Source organism: Danio aesculapii, chromosome 9, assembly GCF_903798145.1.
Source record: "Danio aesculapii chromosome 9, fDanAes4.1, whole genome shotgun sequence".
Classification (NCBI taxonomy): Eukaryota; Metazoa; Chordata; class Actinopteri; order Cypriniformes; family Danionidae; genus Danio; species Danio aesculapii.
Genome location: NC_079443.1, coordinates 20,019,796 through 20,042,035, shown reverse-complemented (window position 1 = coordinate 20,042,035; position 22,240 = coordinate 20,019,796). Strand labels below are relative to the sequence as shown.

At 36.2% G+C, this 22,240-nt stretch overlaps 1 protein-coding gene across 1 annotated transcript in view; it reads right to left on the bottom strand.

Moving 5' to 3' along the window:
* igsf3 (immunoglobulin superfamily, member 3) overlaps positions 1-22,240 on the bottom strand; it is a 332,749-nt gene that overhangs the window by 269,050 nt on the left and 41,459 nt on the right. Inside the window, exon 2 of the mRNA XM_056465165.1 lies at positions 3,244-3,624. Coding sequence (XP_056321140.1) covers positions 3,244-3,624 — 381 coding nt within the window. The remainder of the gene's footprint in view (positions 1-3,243; positions 3,625-22,240) is intronic.

Here is a 22,240-nt window from a genome sequence, read left to right as displayed (position 1 = left end):
TACAACTAAGTCATAACCATGTCATTATACAACTTTGTGTCCCTCAACCACATAAACCTGTACACACACACACACAAACACACACCACACACATACACAAATAAAAATAATAAGGTGGTTACCAATAATGTGGTAACTTCAACCCTTCATTTGCCACAGGTTTGTTGTAAATGCTGCCAATGACTAACTAGTTATTTTTCTCTCCACAATATTGGCCATTTTGACGGTGGGTACAGGACACTAACTAAAAATGAGCACTTCCATGAGGTCTGTTAGTGCGTAGAGACAGCAGAAAGGACAATGGTGGGACCTCGTAATGGGGCATTGAGCAACATGCCTGTCCTTAAACAGGTGGCTCTCAGTGTGATGCTCTCCGGCCCACACCAAACACGACTTGTGACTCACCGATCCCATATTAAAACTGCTCCAGCTGGTCCACATGTCCATTTGTGCAGGCTCTCAAGACATGCAGTGCATGCGAGCCTATGCAGCAACGCCTGGCACTGACAACTCTGCCCACGCCTTAGTCACAATCAACAGCCGAACTGTTAACAATGAGCATTTTGTAATAAGTTACGGCCACTCATAAGCCAGTGTGACTGCGCTAACAAATGGACGAGACATCAGCGCTTATGTGTGCATGCGAGCGGAGCTGGAAGGATAAAAAGTTTAATTACAATTATAATTAAGAGGACTATTGATACTGATACCACGGTGGCAGGTGGCAAGGCAGCATTACAAGCCTGTGCCCTACTTAATAATAGGGTGGGTTGGCACACAGATGGACTGGCATGCTGTCAGGTAGCTTCTCTATTACTCCAGCAGAACACTGACTGATTTGTGCAGCATAAATCCACTCAGGCATTAAAAGTCCACCAATTAGCGCAGATCCATTAACATGAGCAATGACGAGTTGGAGAGGAATCAGGCTGACGGCTCCAAAAAAAAGCTGCATTTCAAATGTCACTTAAGAAAAAGAAAATTCCCTCAACGTGACTTCCCAAGCATATCCAAGACTGAACTGCCAAAGTAGTCTGAAGAAAAAAATAATAAAAACTCTAAAATTAGTTTCAAAGAGTCAATAATAAATGAGCAGTTCTCCTCGGATCAGATTTGTTTTCTAAACAATGCTTGGAAAACAATGTCACAGTTACGAATAGGGAGGCATGTACTGATATTAAATGTCTGGCCAATACAAATAAGCTAATCATTTAAATTAACAATGTTGTATGAATATTAGGTTGACTGTTTTTTTTTTTGTTTTTTTTTATGAGATATTTCAGTTTCACAAAGAAGTGTGTATCTCTTTGTCTGATGAATAATATAAGAACACTTCCTGATTTTTTTCAATTAGTCTTAAATGTCATCGATTATGAAACATTTTTACCAGTATTGTGAATCGGGTTGCATTCCATAAAGTAGAGTACAAAAACTGCATTTTTATAAATGTAATTGTTTTGAAAATTGCTTAATTGAGTAAACAGACACTTATTAAAGGGATAGTTCACCCAAAAATTAAAATTGTCAAATGTTAAAAATGTTAAAAAATGTAAATTTATTTACCCTCAAGTTGTTCTAAAAGTTTCTTAAAGGTCCCGTGATGTGCTTCAAAATGGCCATTTTATATTCGATGTTTGACGTAATTTCAACTGAAAAATGTAGAGAGGGTGGGACATAGAGTAGCTCCTCCCTATTTAACAAAACAGCCAATAGTGTTTCGTTTTATCATAGCTCTGCCAGGGAGAGCAGTTGAGCTCAAGCACATCAAATGAAAAGCGTCTTAAAGGAGGCGGGACATGCCAGATATGCAAGAGAGATTGGCTATTTGATTGGCTAAGATTTGATGAGAAACTGTAGTATGAGATGATGTGAGATGACATTGCTTGATTTAGGTGGAAGTGACAAACTGCAAGCTTTTCATGTTTATATTTGTTTAATATCCTCTAAACATGACACTGTGTCACTGTTTTGGAGCACACTAGCTAATAGATATCCTTAAAACTAACAGACTGAAACTAACATCTAAATATAAATAAAATGACTATAGTGTTGTCACCAATTAGTACTGAAACGTTAAAAATGTCCATTTGCCAAAATTGGAGTGCTGTTAAGCATGTACTTAAACACCGCTGATTGTTCACTGTGTTCATGTTCTCAACAGACATGAGATACAGGAACACTGGAGCACTTCAAAGCCGCAAATATCAGTCGATCTATCAGCAGATTGCACACATGTCTGCTTATAGACAGACCAGCTGATCAACGCTGCTTTGAAATGCTGCAATGTCCCTGTACCTGTCTTTGCACTCAGTCAACAGTGGTGAAGAACGGTGAACTCATGACCTTCACACAGCCAATCACAGTCATTTCTATTGAACAGGTAGTTACAATGGCGAATCAGTGGTGTTTAAGTACGCACTCAACGACGCTCAAATGTTAGCAGGAAATGGACGTTTTTAAAATTTCAGTACTGATTGGAACCAAATTTTCAGTATCGTGACAATACTAGATTATTTTGTGAGAAGAAAGAAGCTTACATAGTTCTTGAACAAGCTAAGGGTGAGTAAATGATGACAGAATTTTCCTTTTTTGGGTGAACTATCATTTAATGGATGGCCTCTGAATTCCTATGCAGCTGTATTGTGAATCCTTATTAACAGTGGACTTCTGGTTCAAAACTAATTTTAACATACTAATTCGGACAAAACTAAAATCTTAGTCTCATGTAGATTCAAAGAATCAATTAAATCATTGATGTAATTTTCGATTTAAATTGAATGTGCACTACCTGCGCTTAAATCATTTTTAGCTCACAGAAATAGTCTAAATCCCACAGCAGCACTGTAACTATAACTCTCTCCTTGTGGTGACTGACACCTTTAGTTATGGTTTCTAATGAAAGGTCAAAATAAATGAGAAGCTGGGAGACTGAAAAAAAATATATTAATATCCCGTAAATCACTGACATTGCCATCTGGATGGAATTTGATTTCTCATAGGAACCCAGAGTTATCTGAGAAACACTAGGTAATTTTCTCAGTAATTTGTCCCGAGGTTGTGAAAGAAAATCACAGATGTGTTTGATTCAAATGAGACGAAAATCACTAAGTACATCTGTGAAACAAGCATTTACCCAACCTCCTGCGGGAAAACCTGTCCAGTCTGAATAAGCTCATGAATGTAAAAACGCGCTGCTGTTGGAAGCGTACTATAATATAAATGAGGGTTAAGTGAGGGGCTCACCGGTGAGGTTGGTACGGGCACTGTAGGAGCCCAGATATCGGCTGTCTGTGTTCGGGGTGTAACACTCGTACATGCCCTGGTCGGTGGCCTGCAGTTTAGTGATGTGCAACAGGACAGAGTCTCCACTCAGCCTCTCGATGTAGATGTCCTTACTGTTGACACGCTGGGCATACAAGGCATAGGCGTAGTTGTGCTGGGACGTGCTCACGATGCGGATCTCTCTATCAGGAGCAGTGTAAAGGTACATGGACCACTCAAAGTCTTGCTCCACTCCTTCCTTGTAGCCGGTCACGTTACACCAGATGGTGATGTGAGAGCCTTCTGTTCGAATCAAGGGCCCCGGCTGAACTGTGACCTGCCGCTGGGCCGAGCAGGTGACCACTGTAAAAAAGACAGAATGAGAGGTCAGCAGTGGTCCACAAAAAGTGACTATATTCAATGTAAATATGAATGCTCAGATTTTCTGTAAATAAAGTGACCGTAGTATTCCTCAATCTGTACATTATAAACAATATGACAAGTGATTTTGTAGAAAGTGTATAGGGTAACTAAAGACCCGAGGTTTGTAATAGTATAAGCAAATGTTTCCTGCTTTACAGTAATTACACATCTGATGACTCAACACAAGTACCTCTTATTTCTCAAAGGTACACTGTCTGATACACAATCATGATGTGATGTTTTACTCATAATTACCACAGGCATAAAACAAGGGTAATAACAATAAACTTGACATATAGCTTGAATAGCAGAGAAAATGCAGAGCAATTACACCTAATCAAAAAGAAGTGTCATTAGATCTAGATCTGGTAAATCTGGTCAGAGCGGTCAATGACAATAATTTTGAAGATGTTGAAGATGTTGGAAATAGTTTTGAGAATATGGTTGATATTACGAACATGAGTGAGATGCTGAATGTAACTTTAAAATGACTTCAAAATTACCAGCTTAAATCAAAATGTACCAAATTTTGATAACATAATAACAATGTTATTAAAATATGAGGAAAGTTCTGTCCTATTTCAGCAGTTAAGAGATTCACTAAAAACTCAAATATCTAATAATGACTGACAAATAATTAATGCGTTTATAGATTAACAGTCATTCAAAAGTTCACACTTAGCTGATGATTGATAATAAAACATGTTTGGCATGAGCCCTGAGCTCAGAAGATCCTCGAGCCCGGGGCTCCCTCCTGTTTGAAGGGCGAGAGAGGAGTTTGAGCTCAGGGAGGTCTCGAGAACTCCCCTGCTTTGAATTGCTATGAGAGATATATGGCTGACTTATGCCGCATGTCTTTGAACAGCTTTAATCCCACACGAACACAGGGACAACATTTAAACTCAGCACAGAAACGTCAACTGGCCTTATTTTGAAAAAAGGGAGGAGGAGTAGGGGTGGAAGGGGGGGGTTCTTCAAGACAAAGATAACTGAGGTGAAAAACTCTGGTTATTTAGGCTGCATTTACACTGCAGATCTTGATGGTCAATTCCAATTGTGTGATTGTATCCGATTTGTTTGATGACCTGCTTACATCGTCTTTTAAAAGTGACTCGTATCCGATCGTATGCATTTACACAGCACACGGCAAAGGCGCAATGACCAGGGAAAAAAAAAAAAAAAAAAAAAAAGAGCGGCCGCTTACTAACAGCTGATAATTAAAGAGTGCTCTTTTCCTGTATGTAATCTGTTTGCAGATTTTGACAAGCTCTTTTATTATAGTTTATGACAGAAAGGTTCTCATTTGTCCATCTTCTTTTGATTTATAGGCTTTTTTTAAACCAGTAAGCATCTTAATGTAATGTCCATGGTTATGCACGTGATGTATGCACTAGTTTTATATTAGTTTACATTAGTTACGTGGCGGACATTGCGCTCTCTCGCTCTCGTTAACATGTTTAAATACCTGTGCTTTATGACAATATAAAAGCTGTTTAAGTTCTCGTGTATGAGATTTAAGGTTTGGGACTCTGTTTTGAAAATTCTGTTTTGAAAAGAAAGTGTCAGACTTAACTTCATTCGCTATTATTTTTAATGACGCGCGACTCGCATTGTCAAGTGAAAATCCGATCTACCTGCTAACACTGAAGGCACGAGGGCACAGATCCGATTCATATCGGATAGATTTCCACATATGAACAAGGCCTGAATCTGATTTGTGTAAATCGGAATCCATGTGATTTTTTCCTGCTTACACGTACATGGGCCATATCCGATCTGTGCCACATGGGAAAAAAAATAAAAAAATCGGAATTAAGTTACTTGAACAGTACAGTGTAAATGCGGCCTTACAGTGAGTTAGGATTCATCTGATTGGAGCATCGCGGATGCGAGACCAGCCGTGGTTAATCATGAGCATGTGATCCTCTCAAAATTAGTTTACAAATAAACTACACTTGCAGTTTGACAAGAAAGATATTTTGCTGGTTCTTACTTAGCATGTGGCAAAAAACATCACCAGAGAAACTGATTCTGAATCAATTCAGAGGTTTGCTCCCTTGAATCGATTCTGAGCTTTGTTTTTAACTGTAGATGACGCTGTGTGCTTTACAAACAGCCGTGCTCGCCTTGCATCCAATTCCTTACAAATACCACGTGAACCTAAAATAATCAATAATAAATTTAGAAAAAGGTTTAAGCGAATTACAAGAGTGTTGATTGTGAGCGGTGTTTAATCTCACAATATAAAAAACTAAACAGATGCCAAACACACAAGAGTTCATCCTCGTGAGCATTGAGTGTATGGTTAAAAACTAGCCTAGAGTGCCATCTGCTGTTTAAAAGTAGTTTAGAATCGATTTGAGAGAATAGCAATTTATTTTGAAAATCTTAGAATCGATACAGCATTGATTTTTCGAACGTTTTTCACCACAGCTCTAAACCTTCCAGCTCGTAACCTTCTATATGTGAATATCAAACCTAAACTGCACCCAGTTAAAACAACCTGATCAAATGTTGATTTTAAATTATTGCAACAAATGTAATGAATGAATGAATGAATTTATCTCATTCTGTTTTCACTATTTTAGCCAAACAGCTGATACTTTCAGTTTCAAAATGTCTAAAAACATAAACCAGTAAAAATATATTTCGAACGTATTTGGTGTTATATAATCTTGATTTGAAGTCTACTCCTGCCTGATAAGAAAACCTTTAGGCTTCTCAGTGCCTGTAATTTATGTGTGGAGTTTGCAGTGTGTGAAGAACCATCGGCTCTTCAAGAAATCAAGTGGCCTTCAGCCAAGAGACCCATTACACAGTAAACACATCCACTCAATACAATCACCCTGAACTTCTGCCCCTTCGAGAAATGCACACTGTGTGTCTGCCGCGATCAAGACTCACACTGAAAATGCTACAATTAACACACCAATGAAGGTCAAAGTGCGAGCAGCTCATAATGAGTTTATATAAACATACTCAGCTGAAGTCTATTTAGGAAAAAAAAATCAAGCATAAAAAAAGCTTAGTGAGGGATGCACACCAAAACAACACAGAAAAAAAGTATGTTGTCGAATTACACGTTGGACGACCATCACCACAAGCGAGCAGATGATGAAATCATTAGACAGATTACTGAAACTAAAAATGATCTTATGACAAAATAACTATCCTACTTTGGAACCAAGCAACACATAAGAACAAATATCAAAGACATCATGAATGGTTTTGGTGATTTGGTAAAAGGCAGATGCATAACATTCTCTAGAAACGCTTATCTGCCAATTTGAATACAATTTACTGGGTTTAATGTGGCAATTTTCTATCTCTTGGTACACAATGTAAATGTTTAAAGTTGTTATTTTCATGCTGAATTATAGGACACCATGTTTATCTTTTTTTTAATATGTGAATAATAAATTTAGGGAATATATTTATCCATGAGGATATTTTGTGGGTGTGTTTTATATTTAATAAATTCTTAACTCAATGACTCCTATTAAAGTCTAATCTAAAAGAAATAAATACAGAGCATTAAAAGTGTCTTAAGTTGTTATTTGCATGCTAGATTATGTGTACTATAATTTATTTCTTGATTACTGTTGGAAAGTGTACATTTATTTGTGTTTTTTTGTGCTGTATAGTTCATTCAAAGTTCAAAGAAAAAAATACTTTTTTTTAATTATTTCTATAGTAAATTAAATGTTAGCATTAAAAACATGTTAATTAATAAACAAAATTATAAACTATATAAATTTGACCATATACAATGGAAAAAAACAAATGCATTATATGTCCATTTTACAGCAAAATAGTCCAAACGAAAAATTTTCTTTGTATATATAACCTGTCTATTAAGAAGAATGTCTGTTTTATGTATTATTATTATATTGGTTATCAATATATTTTATATTAAGCATTACTGATAGTTTTATTAGATCACCTTTATACCTATTACAGGGTTCAAACACATTTTTACTACTAAAATTCCATGACTTTTCCAAGACTTTTCTACATGGTAAATAATAAGAAAAACAATGACGTTCAAATTTATTACACCATATCATAGAACACGCAACAATCTATTTTGTTTCAATTTGTTTTTATATCTATGTAAAATTCATTTTGATAATGCTTACACAGCACTAACAATGTGAGAGCAAGTTTTTGGACAAGGACAGAAAAGAAGAAAACTAACCTATATTCGAGTTAGGGGTGCACAACATCCACAATAGTCACATTGCAGGATATGCAATGTTGGAATTATAGTTTAATATAGAGTTTAATCATAATGGAGTAAAAGTTTATCATCTGCATGCATTTTTAAAGAGATAGTTCACCCAAAAATTACAACCTTCACTTGTTTCAAAAATGTATGAGTTTTCTTTTTTAAAATGAACACAAAAAGAATATAATTTAACAACTCCTATAGTATTAAACAAGTGAAGTGTGAGTAAATAGTGAGTGCATTTTAATCTTTGAACTGTCCTTTTAAGGCCTGCGATTGTGTGAACATTTCAATATTTAAAATTTTAAAACATCCAGCCACAAGAAATTTTTTGTAACTTTAATAAAGATTAAATTATATACAATGAAGACTATTGTATGGGGTAATTTACAGTTTTAACTCAAAGAATGACCAGTCTTTTAGATGAAGAAGAGCTGGAGTCAGAGATTCAAATAAATAATTTATTATTATAGTTTACTGAAGATAGTTTGTAGTTTCATCAGCAGAAGCCAGCTTCAACACTCGCAATGAGTTCCTATAGGCCGCTAATAACCGGTATAATCTACATTCAGGCAGTTATATCCTTACTACACAAAGTCTATCTTGAATAAAAAGTAGAATCACTTTTAAAAGCATTAACCGTAAAAATAGCAAAATCACTTTAGACATTTTAGATAGTATTAACTCATAGAAATGACAATAGAAATGGTTGCTTCCAATCCTCAGCCCTTTAGTTCCACTCAAGGTCTCCGTGACCTCTGACCTAGTTTGGTGGCGCCTGAAAATAGTTATAAAGAAACAGGCAAATGCACTAAACATTCTTATATTAAGCAATGTGTTAACTTGATTCATTATTCAATAATCATCTTTAATAAAAATAATGAGAAACAGGATGATGAGAAAAGGATAAACGTTGATCCATGCTGAGACGGATTGGAAGGTAGAAATCCAAATCCTTCACTATGCAGTGTTGATTATTCAATATCTCTACCTGAATAGTGAATACCTGAAAACTATATTTTATTTATCTATGCTTGTAATGTATTTGTTATAAATTATTCGAGATTCACTCCTCTACAAACCCTCAATCAATCTAAATAAACCTGTTAAATCATCTGGTGAAACTGTATTCACATCGCAATATATTTCACAGAAATACAAAACATGTATAATGTCAGATTTTCTAATATCGTGCAGCTCTAATTCAAGTATATAGATATTTGTTAAACTAATTTCCATGACTTTTCTATGGTTTTCCAAAACCTTTCCAGGCCTGTCAAAATTCCATGAATTTTCCAGGTTTTCCATGACTGTATGAACCCTGCTATTATTTAAACATCTATAAGGTAAATCAATATCCCATAATACCTAACAGTGAATATTTGGCAGCCACAGCTTGCTTTTTTTTATACTACAAATGTTCCAGGGTTGTTTTGAGCAAGGTATCAATTGTCTCGGAATGGAAACCCCCACAGGACATACGAGCAGCAGAGGTTTATTTCAGAGGTTTAACAGCATCTGCATCTCTGAGACAGCAACGACACCTCGGCTAGAATAATGAGCGTTCTGTATACAGAGTGAAAGAAGTTAACCGAAACACAGCCGTCACCCCAGCCTGTCCGATTCTGACAAAAAATGGTGGATAAAGGAAGACGAGTCTGAACAGTTGGAGTTGAGGGAACAGTGAGAAAGTCATTCCTTGGATGTCATTGTCCAATCTGTAACAGAAAAGAAAAAATACGAAGCCCATCTGCTGGCGCGTCCCGTCTGGAACGGGCCTGTGACAATGAGTGAGTGTGTGTGGGTGAACGATCCCCTCGCCTCAGAAGAGACGTCACTGATTTAATTACTTCTAAATATGCACACGCATCTGCATCTGTGGGCCGTCCTGTAGTCAACTAAAAGTGGCTTACATCACTAGCTTTATCCATTTGGTTTCCTCTTGTAACCCATGTACACCCACACATGCCTGTGCTTTGCCTTATGCCATCTGCCTACACATACAGACACTCCAAAAAAAATAAATAAATAAAACACAGCAATGAAACTGCCTCAGTAACAGCTCTATAGAACAGTACCGGACAGGTGGGTTGCTTGCCTGCGAGCTCCACACTTCGATTGTTGAGTCTGATGTCAGACATAGTATCTGAGACCAAATGTTAAATCAGATGGCAAAAGTGAACAACAAAAGGTACTAATGTATGCCCACAGTGTTCTGTGATACAATTGAAAATCCTGATGCAATGTTTATATCCATGCCTAATCTCAGATGGTCAGACAGTGATTCATCTTTTATAAATCAGTACATTATTAGTGTCTAGAATGCAGCAAGTGCAGAGACTGTTAGGGCTAGGCGAAAATGCAAAAAATATATATATATATATATTACTATATCATGTTTCATATCATTAGATGTTGATTATTATTAAATATTTTTACCAATACATTTAGGAATATTAGGATTTTTTTATTTAACCATTTTGTTTTAATTTACTAACATTACTAAGGCAAATAGTTTTAATAGTCAAAAACCAAACTATTTAAACAAAATATCTGATCTCTTTATAATAAAATAAACGTGTTAAAGAGACTATTAAATAATAATAAATAAAATGTTACAAAGTGTTTGCAATGGTAAAGCTAGATCAACATCTGTAAGGTGTCAATAATAATGATACAGTAAAACTCTGTAAACAAAACAAATTATAATCTGAGCTTTTAAATAAAGAAACTAACCATCATTCAAATACATATTGCACATTAAAAATTGTGAAGTTTGATGACTATATTACCCCCATATGCTAAAAATTCCTTTAGATGGGGAGCTAGTGGCTGGGATGCACAAGAAAAGAAAACAAAAAGCCACTCTGGGGACATGCTTAAATCTGTTTTTTATTTACAATCTCCTCACTGCTGCTATACAGCACTCATTTTCGCATGTGTTGTTATTCTGACCTGAAGTGGCAAGTTACCTTGACCATTACAACGGGCTGTGTGCTCGCACTCCCCTGGCATCTCTCGTTACTCAGCGACCATCAAGCATTTTCTCAGAGGATGACAAGTTTATGGAGAAAACTAAAAAGCACTGCAGTGTTTGCGTGCGCGGTGTTTGTCTGAGGTAATTAGTCTACTGGTATTAATGAAATGAGTATCTTCCATACAAAGTGTGAAGCAGATTAGTTAGTTCTACTTACATGAATCACGGTGGGCTCGCCGCATTCGGAAAAGTTCAGATGTTTTTCATATTTTGGCATTGCTTCCAAGGCGCTCTCAGCTGCCACATTTTAATAAAACTACAGCGCTTCATACCGAAACTACATACCGAATCTTTTTTTTTTAATCGATATTGACAATGGTGTTCTGTTAATAAATATTCATACCAAATTTATCGCCTAACCTTAAGTGAACACCATGATTTTGTTAAAGATTAAATTGAGAGTCCCTGTGAAATCAAAATGTTTTTTAGATCTTAGTATGTTAGTCTAAAAAAATATCTACCGACCTTATTCCTGACGTATGAGCAGGCGCAGACATTTTGGCTCGAGACTTCTGGTCTCATTTACTTCCATTCATTTTTAGATGTTAAAAATCATTATGATCAAATTAAGTTGAGGTTTCAAACTGACATTTTCTTATTATGTTAGTAAACTTTTTATGTTTAGTCATGAACACACTTCGTTTCTTGAGCAAGTAGTTTAACCATTTTCTGCCATTTCTATTCATAGGGGCCGTTCACACCAAATGCGATTTTTTGCGTTGAGACGCGCCTTTTTTGAATTATTTACCAACGGCCGCAATTGTTGTGTGTCGCTTATGCGCCCTGCACGCCTCGCGTTTTTGCCACAACTTGAAAAAAGTCAACTCTGAGCAGAAAAAACACATTACATCAGTCTTTTTCATTCTCCAATCAAATGAAAGCAGAGGCAGGGATTCAGTTGAGATGCCTGCAGTGTTTGTGTTGTCAAGACAACTACGTAGACTTTTGAAGATGGAGGAGATGACTTGTGGTAGACATACTTGAACCACCTAATCAAGCTTTTACCGGGCATACTAGAAACTTTTAGGTAAGCGTGTTGAAGCAAGTTGGAGATAAACTCCGCAGGACTGAGTTTGGGCACCCCTGCTCTATAGTATCTGACATGTCCCAATCCTTATATGCGCTTTAGCTCGAACACTTTCACTGGCAGAGCTAAGATAAAAACTAAATGCTATTAGCTGTTTTTTTTTAAGGGGAGGAGCTACTCAATGTCCTGTCATGTCTTCATGTTTCAGTTGAAATTATGTCATATATCAAAGCACTTCATGGGACCTTTAATTTATGATATGACTGCTCACCTGCCTCCCCATAAGCACTGGCATGTGCAAAATATTGTTTTCTTTATTTTCTTTATTTTTTTTTTTTCAAACTAGCCTCAGAGAACTATGGCCATATTCAAGAAGTTCTGGAGTGGGTCACATTAGACAGACTGTAGACTGTCTGTGCCACAAAGCAAGTAATGTACATTAAGCTTTTATAGATAAAATATTAGAATACAGACAAAATCAAAGCATGATGTTTATGGTTGTGTTTGAAAGTGTCTTATTATTAGCTTGAAAAAAAGAATAATCAAAACATTTATTTTTTGTAAATAAGTAATATGCTATATTCAAGCAACAGTATGAATATAAAACATTCACCATTACATAATTTATAAACTTTTTAAAAGTGGGATTGGTGAGACTTTAGGCAAATGCAAACAAATTAGGGTTTTCACTCTGCAAATATAAATCAAATTGATCATCAAAAAAATTACAAAGTATATAATTTTATTATTTTTTACTTTCTTTTCAACAAAATAGTTCAAATATTCAACAGTTTTCAACATTATTAGTAACAATAACCTCTATTGGGAACCAAATAAGCACAGTATTATCATTTCTGACAGAGGAGTGCTGGCTACGGAAAATGCATCCCATTTTCAAAATCTGCATTTTTAGTCACTCCAATGGCCAAATAAACGTGAAATTATTTAATACATAATAGACAGTCAAAACACATTCAAGTATTTTCCAATTTAGTTGAAAATATGGTTGTGTAAATGTACTCTTAAGTCTGACTCTCTTCAACATCTTGTACACAGACCTTTAAAAAAAATTATAAATCAATCTTCCTGCGCGTCCTATCTCTGTCACTCACTCCAACTTTTGCCATTCTCATTTCAGCCATCTGGTTTATTGAAGATGTGGCCCCTAGTCTGTCTGCTGAAGTTTCGCTTCGCTGTGCCAAAGTCTTCATAGCTACTGTTCATGCAGCTCAATAAGTCTGGGACTCAAAGACTGACTGGGAGATTGTTCTCCTGAAAACAAGACTTTACCTGTCAGCAAGAGTGCTGACTGCTACACAGTTCACCATCCATTCTATACTAGTTTGCTGGTACATCTATCCGAGTGATTTAACAAAGCAGTCATTGAAGTTCACTGGTAAACAATAGTCACATCATTATAAATGATGTGTAAATAAAGGCTTTATAGTATAAGGTTACAAACAGAGTTTCAATTCTTAAGAAGTGCCAGGGTCTGATTTGCAATTCCAGCATTACCGAGAGTGACAGAGCAAGGTTTAAGCCCTGTCATTCAACGGTTGAAATGACAGTCTGCTAGACCATGAACCATCGGTCTGAATTCAGCAGGATGAAGATTTCACATGACATATTAAATCCAGAGACATTTCAGAGATATTTAACTGGAACATTCCTGTCAGGCTCATTCCTCTTTCTGAGCTCAGCTGATGAAAGTAGCGTTTCCATGTGGGTCACAGAAGACTTCCCCAGAATAACCAGCTCTGGCCTGCCATCAGCTCAGCAGCATTAAATATGGATCATATATAAAACACCATGCGTGTCTTACAACACGTGCCCTCTCTCCTGAGGAGGACAAGGAGGAGGAGGAGGAGGACAGCATAAATGATTTTGTAACCATTTCAAATCGAATATATTCTAACACCAATGTGTGGTACTTGTTTAAGCACAGCCCGGGAAATCCGACAGATGTTTATTTTACAGATGCACTGACACGGACATTTTGAACGATACAGAAACTTTTTTTTATTATTGCAAAAGAACAAGTATTAGTTTAGCACCAGTTCAGGAACTCAAGAGTACTGGTGTTTATGTGTAAGTTTGTTTAAAAAAATATGCGTTAACATTGCTTTCTTCTATCAATATAGAGACATTTTCCATTTAAAGGGCACCTATGATGAAAATGCTCTTTTGTAAGCTGTTTGCACAGAACTGTGTGTTGGTATAGTGTGTCATCTATCACATTGGAGTGATATAAAGACAAGTCTTTTTTTTTTTTTTTCTGACGTTAAAATAGGATCCAAATCCCTCCCATTTTAAGCTTACCGCAATGTGACGTAGGAGTGCGGTTTCACCGCCTACTGAATCGATTGACAGCCCATATTAACATGTCTCCATAGAAACGCATATAATCATATCAACAATACAGGACGTGAGCAAAGCAACTGGGATTAAAAGATCTGTTCGGCTCGCTGTGATCATCAATCACCATTAAATGTGATCAAGAATGAGTTTTACAAGTTTTAAACTTTTGTAAAACAGTATTTTTGTAATGAAATGCAGCGATTTTACTGTCTATCACCACAACCGCAGGTCAGTACAATTCTAAAAAGAAGATGCTTCAGTCCTGGTTTGTGGACATAAATCAGGTTTATGTTGTACATTAACATGATGTAAAAGTGTATCCGGTCACATGTGGCATGCAAAAACAGTGCAAAGTTAAACAAACTCACTGTATGTGTGTGTCTGGGTGTGTGTGCATGCATAAACTTTGAAACGACATTATGTGTGACTCATCGTTGCAACTCCACAACAAATACATCAAATATTTATTGGGAAAGTGAGATCTGCTTCCTTCATGTCTGTCACTGTGCTGTTTATCTGACGCAGCCGAGGCGGAGGTACACTCTTAAAGGCATGTGGGAGCGGTGGGCGGGGAGAACTAGCATTAAAGGCGGAGGCAACAAAAACAGCTACATGGTGTCCAGAGCAGAAAATTCTAATGTTCTGAAAGGTATAATAAATAATCTGATGGGTGTTTTACGCTGAAACTTTACAGACACATTCTGGAGATACAAAAGACTCATCTTAAATCTTGAAAAAGGGGTAAAAATAGGTGACCTTTAACAGATGAGGACTGGAGGCACTTCAGAGACTTACAGAATATTCCTGAAACTTTTCCCCTTTTCCCTTGAACTGTCCCTTTAAAAAATCATTTTAAAAAGTCTTTAAAAACTTTGACGCAGTATTATCATTATTTATTTTTGGACAAATGGTAACCCTGAAACCAGTTCTTAACTCCCATCCATAATTATTACCCTACAAGTGGCCTTAATAAAAGTCCCATAGGAACTAATAAAAAGAAAACAAAGTCATCAACCACTTCAAAAACACAACAACAATTAGAGACAAGACGACATGGGGAGATAACAGACAAAGACTACTGTACAGCAACCAAACAGATCATGCTGGATCAAATGCGGTCAAAGCTGCAAAGATCAAAAGAAAACATTGCCTGAAAGCAGTGAGTGAGACAAAGCAGTAGACTACAGTATAGTCTCTGGTCAGCACAAAAGTCTCTGATAAATACTAGTACATGAGAGGCAACCACTTTCCCAAGCCAGCTGTTTGTCTTGCTTTAATTGCCTCTCACACATCGAGCCCAAAAGCACTTTAATGGAGCCAATGTGTATACGGACACAAGCCATGATGCCGCGTCTGTCTGCCCAAGAGAGTAACTCTATACCCCTCAAAAGACATACTCATACACACACACACACGGCTCTGGTGTTTTAACAGGGTACACACATGGAACAAATTGGCCCAGACCATTACCACCATCACCACACCTCACAAACTCCAAGCCCAGCGGAGCAATTACGAAAATCTCTTCTGCTCATTTGATGCAGGCCAGAGTACAAGCACTTCTTCAGAAGCAGAGCAAAAAAAAAAGGGGTTTGGCGGGAAACGATAGCCAATTAGAGGAGGATGCAGTGAGGCAAATGACCAGAAGAGGGAATCATATTGGGAAGAATACAAGTTCATGGCACCGGGCGACTCAAAATCCCATTTCTTTTGTTTATGTGTGACAGATCTCATTTTCTGAGCAGTGTGAACATGAAAAATCCAATCTTTTCAATCCGATTTGAGCAGCTTTGATATGTGGTCCTTGATCCAATTATGCGTCCAATCCATGGCCATGTGACCTGAGCATGACCCATCAGATGGGTATTGAATGGTATGCCATTTTTGTCTTTTGTCATGTACACATAAGCAGTGCATGCAACTTGCTGGTTTCATAAACATGCACATGGGGGGATTTTTCATGATGGTTGCTTGTTTAAACTTGGCTTAATAAACCTAGTTTATGTCAATTTAATAACTGTCATCTAATTTCTAATTTACAAGTATCTTCAATTTACAGAAAACGGGTGTGTGTTTAGGTTAATTGCTATCTTATTAATAACTATACCACTTAGTACAGAATACCACTTAGTATAGAAAGTAGTCTTGTTAAAATCTCGAATAATCTGCTGTTGGCAACTGATTGATCAGCTGACTATGGTTGTTTTACTTCACCTGAAGCATAGCCTTTGATAAATTTTCTACATAACATCCCCCTAGAGCGGTTAGTTTCTTCTTTGTTCACATGCAGTATATTAAAAATAAAAACAATCTATCCAAATCATCGAGTTTCTATTGGTGCTCCCCAAGGCTCGGTTTTGGGTCTTTGTCTATTTATTACTGCCCCTTATTCATGTTTTCAAGAAATATGGCATTTATTTTCACTGCTTTGCGGATGAATTCAGTTTCACTTGTCTTTCAAGCCTACTTCTACCCTCCCTCTTCTATCTCTTTCCAGCTGCTTAGCTGAAATTTAAAACCGTTCTCAGATCCCTGCATTAATAATGATCAAATCAAAATAATCCTTGTACACATAAAATCTAACTAAAAATCTGACAGTTTCTCTGTGATTATCAATCAGCATTTTCTCCTTTCTCACAGGTTTATAGTCCAAGTGTCATCCTTGATAGAATCTCATCCTTTGAAGCCTATTTTTAACCTTTCATACGTATGATCACACTGGTGTGATAAGCCTTGGCTGGTCCCTAAAGTGTGCGATCACACCAGTGTGATTAGAACCTTTAAATTGCACATCATGGGAGCAGTGTTTTGCAGGTTGTAGGTTGCTAGGTGACTATCAACCATTTTCTCAAAGGATGGCAAGCTGACAAAACATTGCTGTCTCTGATACAAGTTTTATTCATGGAGGAAAGTAGTGCAGCGTTTGAGTGTTCTGAGTTTGTCTGAGATAATTAGTCTACCGAAATGTGTATATTCCATACAAGCTGAAGCTGATCAGTCAGTACTTGTCATGTGGCTCATGGTGCGCTTGGTGCTAGTGGGATTCATTCAACTGGGTGCATCTGGAAGGCAAGAGCGCATCATGCCGCTTGTGCGCACAAGCCGCGCACTTCCATTGGAATTAACGAACGTGTGCGAACTCTAGAAAAAACATGCGAATGCCCCTTAAAAGGCCACCATCATTTGCGATCTGCAGTTAATCTTCTTGACAGACATGGTGAATTCACCTGATTTGTTGACAAATGGGTTGCGGATCTATTCCTTGGCAGTTCGCGGGTCCTTCACTGGGCCTTTTCCCTTTAGCAAAGAAATTTTCCAAAAACGTCTATTTCTTACTCATTTTGCAGCTTGTGGATTAAATTTGGGTGCTCAAGTGACCGAGATGTAAGTGAAAGTATACGGCCATTTTTCAAAATAAAAGACTTTTCAAAATAAAAGATCGTTCAGACTCAGATAATAAATAAAATGGACATAATTAATGATATCTTGTTCGGCCCGGTACCAATTGATCCACGGACCAGTACCGGTCCACAGCTTGGTAGTTGAGAACCATTGGGTCACAAGATAAACTTGACGAGTCGCCATGGGAACTTTAGAACGCAATGGATTCTAAGTAACAGTCACACAAAAAAAAAAACTCATGTGAAACGGTTAATAACATCACTCATTCTGCATATTTTTCATCTGTGTCCTTCTCTTACAATGAATAGCATTGCCATTCTCATACATGTACTCTTTAAATTCCAAATTCCAAATAACTGCAGTAATGATCATTTGTTTAGTCTTTAAACTACTTTTAAAACTCTGCTGGTCCAAAAGCTGTTATTTATAGATAATAATTTCTCCCTATATTGAGTACATCTCTCCTGTTCTTCAACATATGACTTTCATTTAAGTCAAACACTAAATGGAATTGTTGATGAAAAACTGGAATTGGACTTTGAAATGAAAACTTGATCTTAAAAAGGAGCTAATTATTGGAAATTATCATTATTATTTTATTAATTTTTCCATTTATTTATACTCATTTTGTGATTGCAGTTACTTCTACATAGAGTAATGTTATTAGGTGCTGACATTGTGTGCGTTATCTCAGAGCTGAGCTGAATCGCAAAGCATCAGAAGTGCCTGGATATGTTTAAGGTTTAACAGAGCCCAGCTGAATAAAAAGCCACAGATTTAAAAAGCCTGCCCCGATAGGAGATAAGCAGGAGCCAAGGACTAATGAGGTTTGAGAAAAGAGGTGCAAGATTAGAGTCACATAAAACATAGAAGTCGGTGCCCATGCATCTAGTTACTCTGCCAAAAGTACATAAACTGAGAGAAATGCTAGCCAGCAGACATACTGGCTTTTAAGTGCATCTCTAAGATTGTAATTAGACCAACATTAAAGCAATAAAATAGGCTCCATTATCTGCATGTCATGCCTTTTTGACACAGCTGAGGCCTTTTCGTGTTCAGCGTCAAATCATTACACAACTAACAAGTATTTCATTATTTGCCTTTTAATACATTAGCCACCGTAAGAAAGAGAGTGAGAGACTGAAAGGAATATGAAAAATAAAACTTTCTAATATATATAAATTTCACAAAAACCTGTTGAATTAAAATAAAATAAGCAACTGAGAATTAAATGTCCTGACTTGTTTTCCTCATGTTATATAAAGCATTAAATATCTAAATGCTTTGTTCTGCATTATATGTATATGTGAAAAACAAATCTATTAAATTCAATTGTATTCAAATTCGGAAATGTAATGAAAAATAAAAGTTCAAAATATCAAAATAGCAGGATTTATTTAACATCCAATTAAATATTTTAGTTAAATCTTTATATTATTTTCTGACTTTTCTCATACATACATACATACATACATACATACATACATATTACTTACTATAAATAGGCGGCATACAAGTTGATGTTTAGATTTCACATACCTATTGACCTCAGGTCTTATTTGCAACATTTAGTTCAAAATATTGCAATAAAAAAGCTGTTTGCATTTTTCTCAGCCACTTTAAAGCCTTTTTTAGCAACTTTTATCCACTAAATATGTGCATATGTATAATGCAGTGCTTGCCACACATAGACTTTACTTGGGTGGGTCGCCCAGGTATATTAGCGACCGCCCAAGCATATTTGGTGACATAAATTTTTTTATTATTATCATACTTTTACACTTTTTTTGTATCCGCCCAATAGCTAAACATCCGCGACCGATTTACTGGTGGAAAATCTACTCTCACCATGCACGTTTCCTACTTCTCGTTATGTGTGCGCGAGAACTGTCAACACTCCCACAGACAATCTCAAATGCTCTGCAGAGACCCACAGAGATATGCATTTTTTGGACTTAAAAGTCAGTGCCCATGCATCTAGTTACTCTGCCAAAAGAGAAATGCTAGCCAGCAGACATACTGGCTTTTAAGTGCATCTCTAAGATTGTAATTAGACCAACATTAAAGCAATAAAATAGGCTACATTATCTGCATGTCATGCCTTTTTGACACAGCTGAGGCCTTTTCGTGTTCAGCGTCAAATCATTACACAACTAACAAGTATTTCATTATTTGCCTTTTAATACATTAGCCACAGCAAGAAAGACAGTGAGAGGCTGAAAGGAATATGAAAAATAAAACTTTCTAAAATATATATATTTCACAAAAACCTGCTGAAATAAAATAAAATAAGCAAATGAGAATTGAATGTCCTGATTTGTTTTCCTCATGTAATAAAAAAGCATTAAATATCTAAATGCTTTGCTCTGCATTGTATGTATATGTTAAAAACAAATCTATTAAATTCAATTGTATTCAAATTCGGAAATGTAATGAAAAATAAAAGTTCAAAATATCAGGATTAATTTTAAATCCAATTGAATATTTTAGTTAAACTTTATATTATTTTCTGACTTTTTCTCATACATACATACATACATACATATTACTTACTATAAATAGGCGGCATACAAGTTGATGTTTAGATTTCACATACCTATTGACCTCAGGTCTTATTTGCAACATTTAGTTCAAAATATTGCAATAAAAAGCTGTTTGTATTTTTCTCAGCCACTTTAAAGCCTTTTTTAGCAACTTTTATCCACTAAATATGTGCATATGTATAATGCAGTGCTTGCCACACATAGACTTTACTTGGGTGGGTCGCCCAGGTATATTAGCGACCGCCCAAGCATATTTGGTGACATTTATTTTTTTATTATTGTCATACTTTTACACTTTTTTTGTATCCGCCCAATAGCTAAACATCCGCGACCGATTTACTGGTGGAAAATCTACTCTCACCATGCACGTTTCCTACTTCTCGTTATGTGTGCGCGAGAACTGTCAACACTCCCACGGACAATCTCAAATGCACTGCAGAGACCCACAGAGATATGCCTTTTTTGGACTTAAAAGTCAGTGCCCATGCATCTAGTTACTCTGCCAAAAGAGAAATGCTAGCCAGCATACATACTGGCTTTTAAGTGCATCTCTAAGATTGTAATTAGACCAACATTAAAGCAATAAAATAGGCTACATTATCTGCATGTCATCCCTTTTTAACACAGCTGAGGCCTTTTCGTGTTCAGCGTCAAATCATTACACAACTAACAAGTATTTCATTATTTGCCTTTTAATACATTAGCCACCGTAAGCCCAGGTATATTAGCGACCGCCCAAGCATATTTGGTGACATTTATTTTTTTTTTTATCATACTTTTACACTTTTTTTGTATCCGCCCACTAGCTAAACGTCCGCAACCGATTTACTAGTGGAAAATCTACTCTCACTATGCACGTTTCCTTCTTCTCGTTATGTGTGCGCGAGAACTGTCAACACTCCCACGGACAATCTCAAATGCTCTGCAGAGACCCACAGAGATATGCCTTTTTTGGGCTTAAAAATGCGTCCGTCCAGGGTTTCTAAATCTCCTAAATTGTCCGAAATTCGGCTTTTGGTTTCGCTTTCTAGGGCGTTGTCATTTTTATTTTAAGCCTGATTTACTTTCGCTTAGCTTCGCAGCTGACAGCGCGTGCACAGCCGCAAGACTGAGAGAAACATTATATAATTTTTTTTTTTTATCTAAACGACTCAGATGAACTTTTCTATTTCCTTAGAGAGGACCAAATTACATCTAAACTGGCTGTAAAATATATTTAGCCTACACCATTAGAAATGGTTAATTCTTTTGCATTATTTAAATAATCGACACTTAACTCTTGTAACTATTATACTTTTAAGAAAATTTTTATCCATTCATGTTTTTATTCCATACACGTCATTTCTTTTTCATTTGCTGTATGTTTTATTAATTTGATGATGTTGATATATAACATATGTTACACACATCTAACATGCTTTGCCAATACTGTACAAAATGTCAGCAGCAGATTTTACCTGTCACACATGCGCATGGCTCCTGAATAGAATAAAAATAAAACAAATAGTGGATTTTTTTATTTATTTCAACGGTCTTAAAAAAACTTCAACCAATTGAAAAGAAACAGTGTATAATAAATAAAAATATTGTTAAAAAAAATCACTTTTTTGTCACATGTAGGTAACCATGCGCCATAAGTAAAAGGTTACTACCGCAAGTATATTTTAACCCTGTGTGAAGCACTGTAATGCAATTATACTATTAATCTTGAATAAATTACAAAATATTTGCACAGAAAATGTATTCAAAATGTAAATAAAACATTACATATTTTAATAAAATATTTATTTAATGTTTTACTGTATTTTTCAAAAAAATGCAGCCATTTTGACTAGTATTATACAAGTCTAAAGCCGACCTGTGAACAATTACACAAAAGGAAGTAATAAAACTGTATGAAGCAATTTTCATTTTCACTTTCAAAACCTAATGTACAGTTGAAATCAGAATTATTAGCCCCC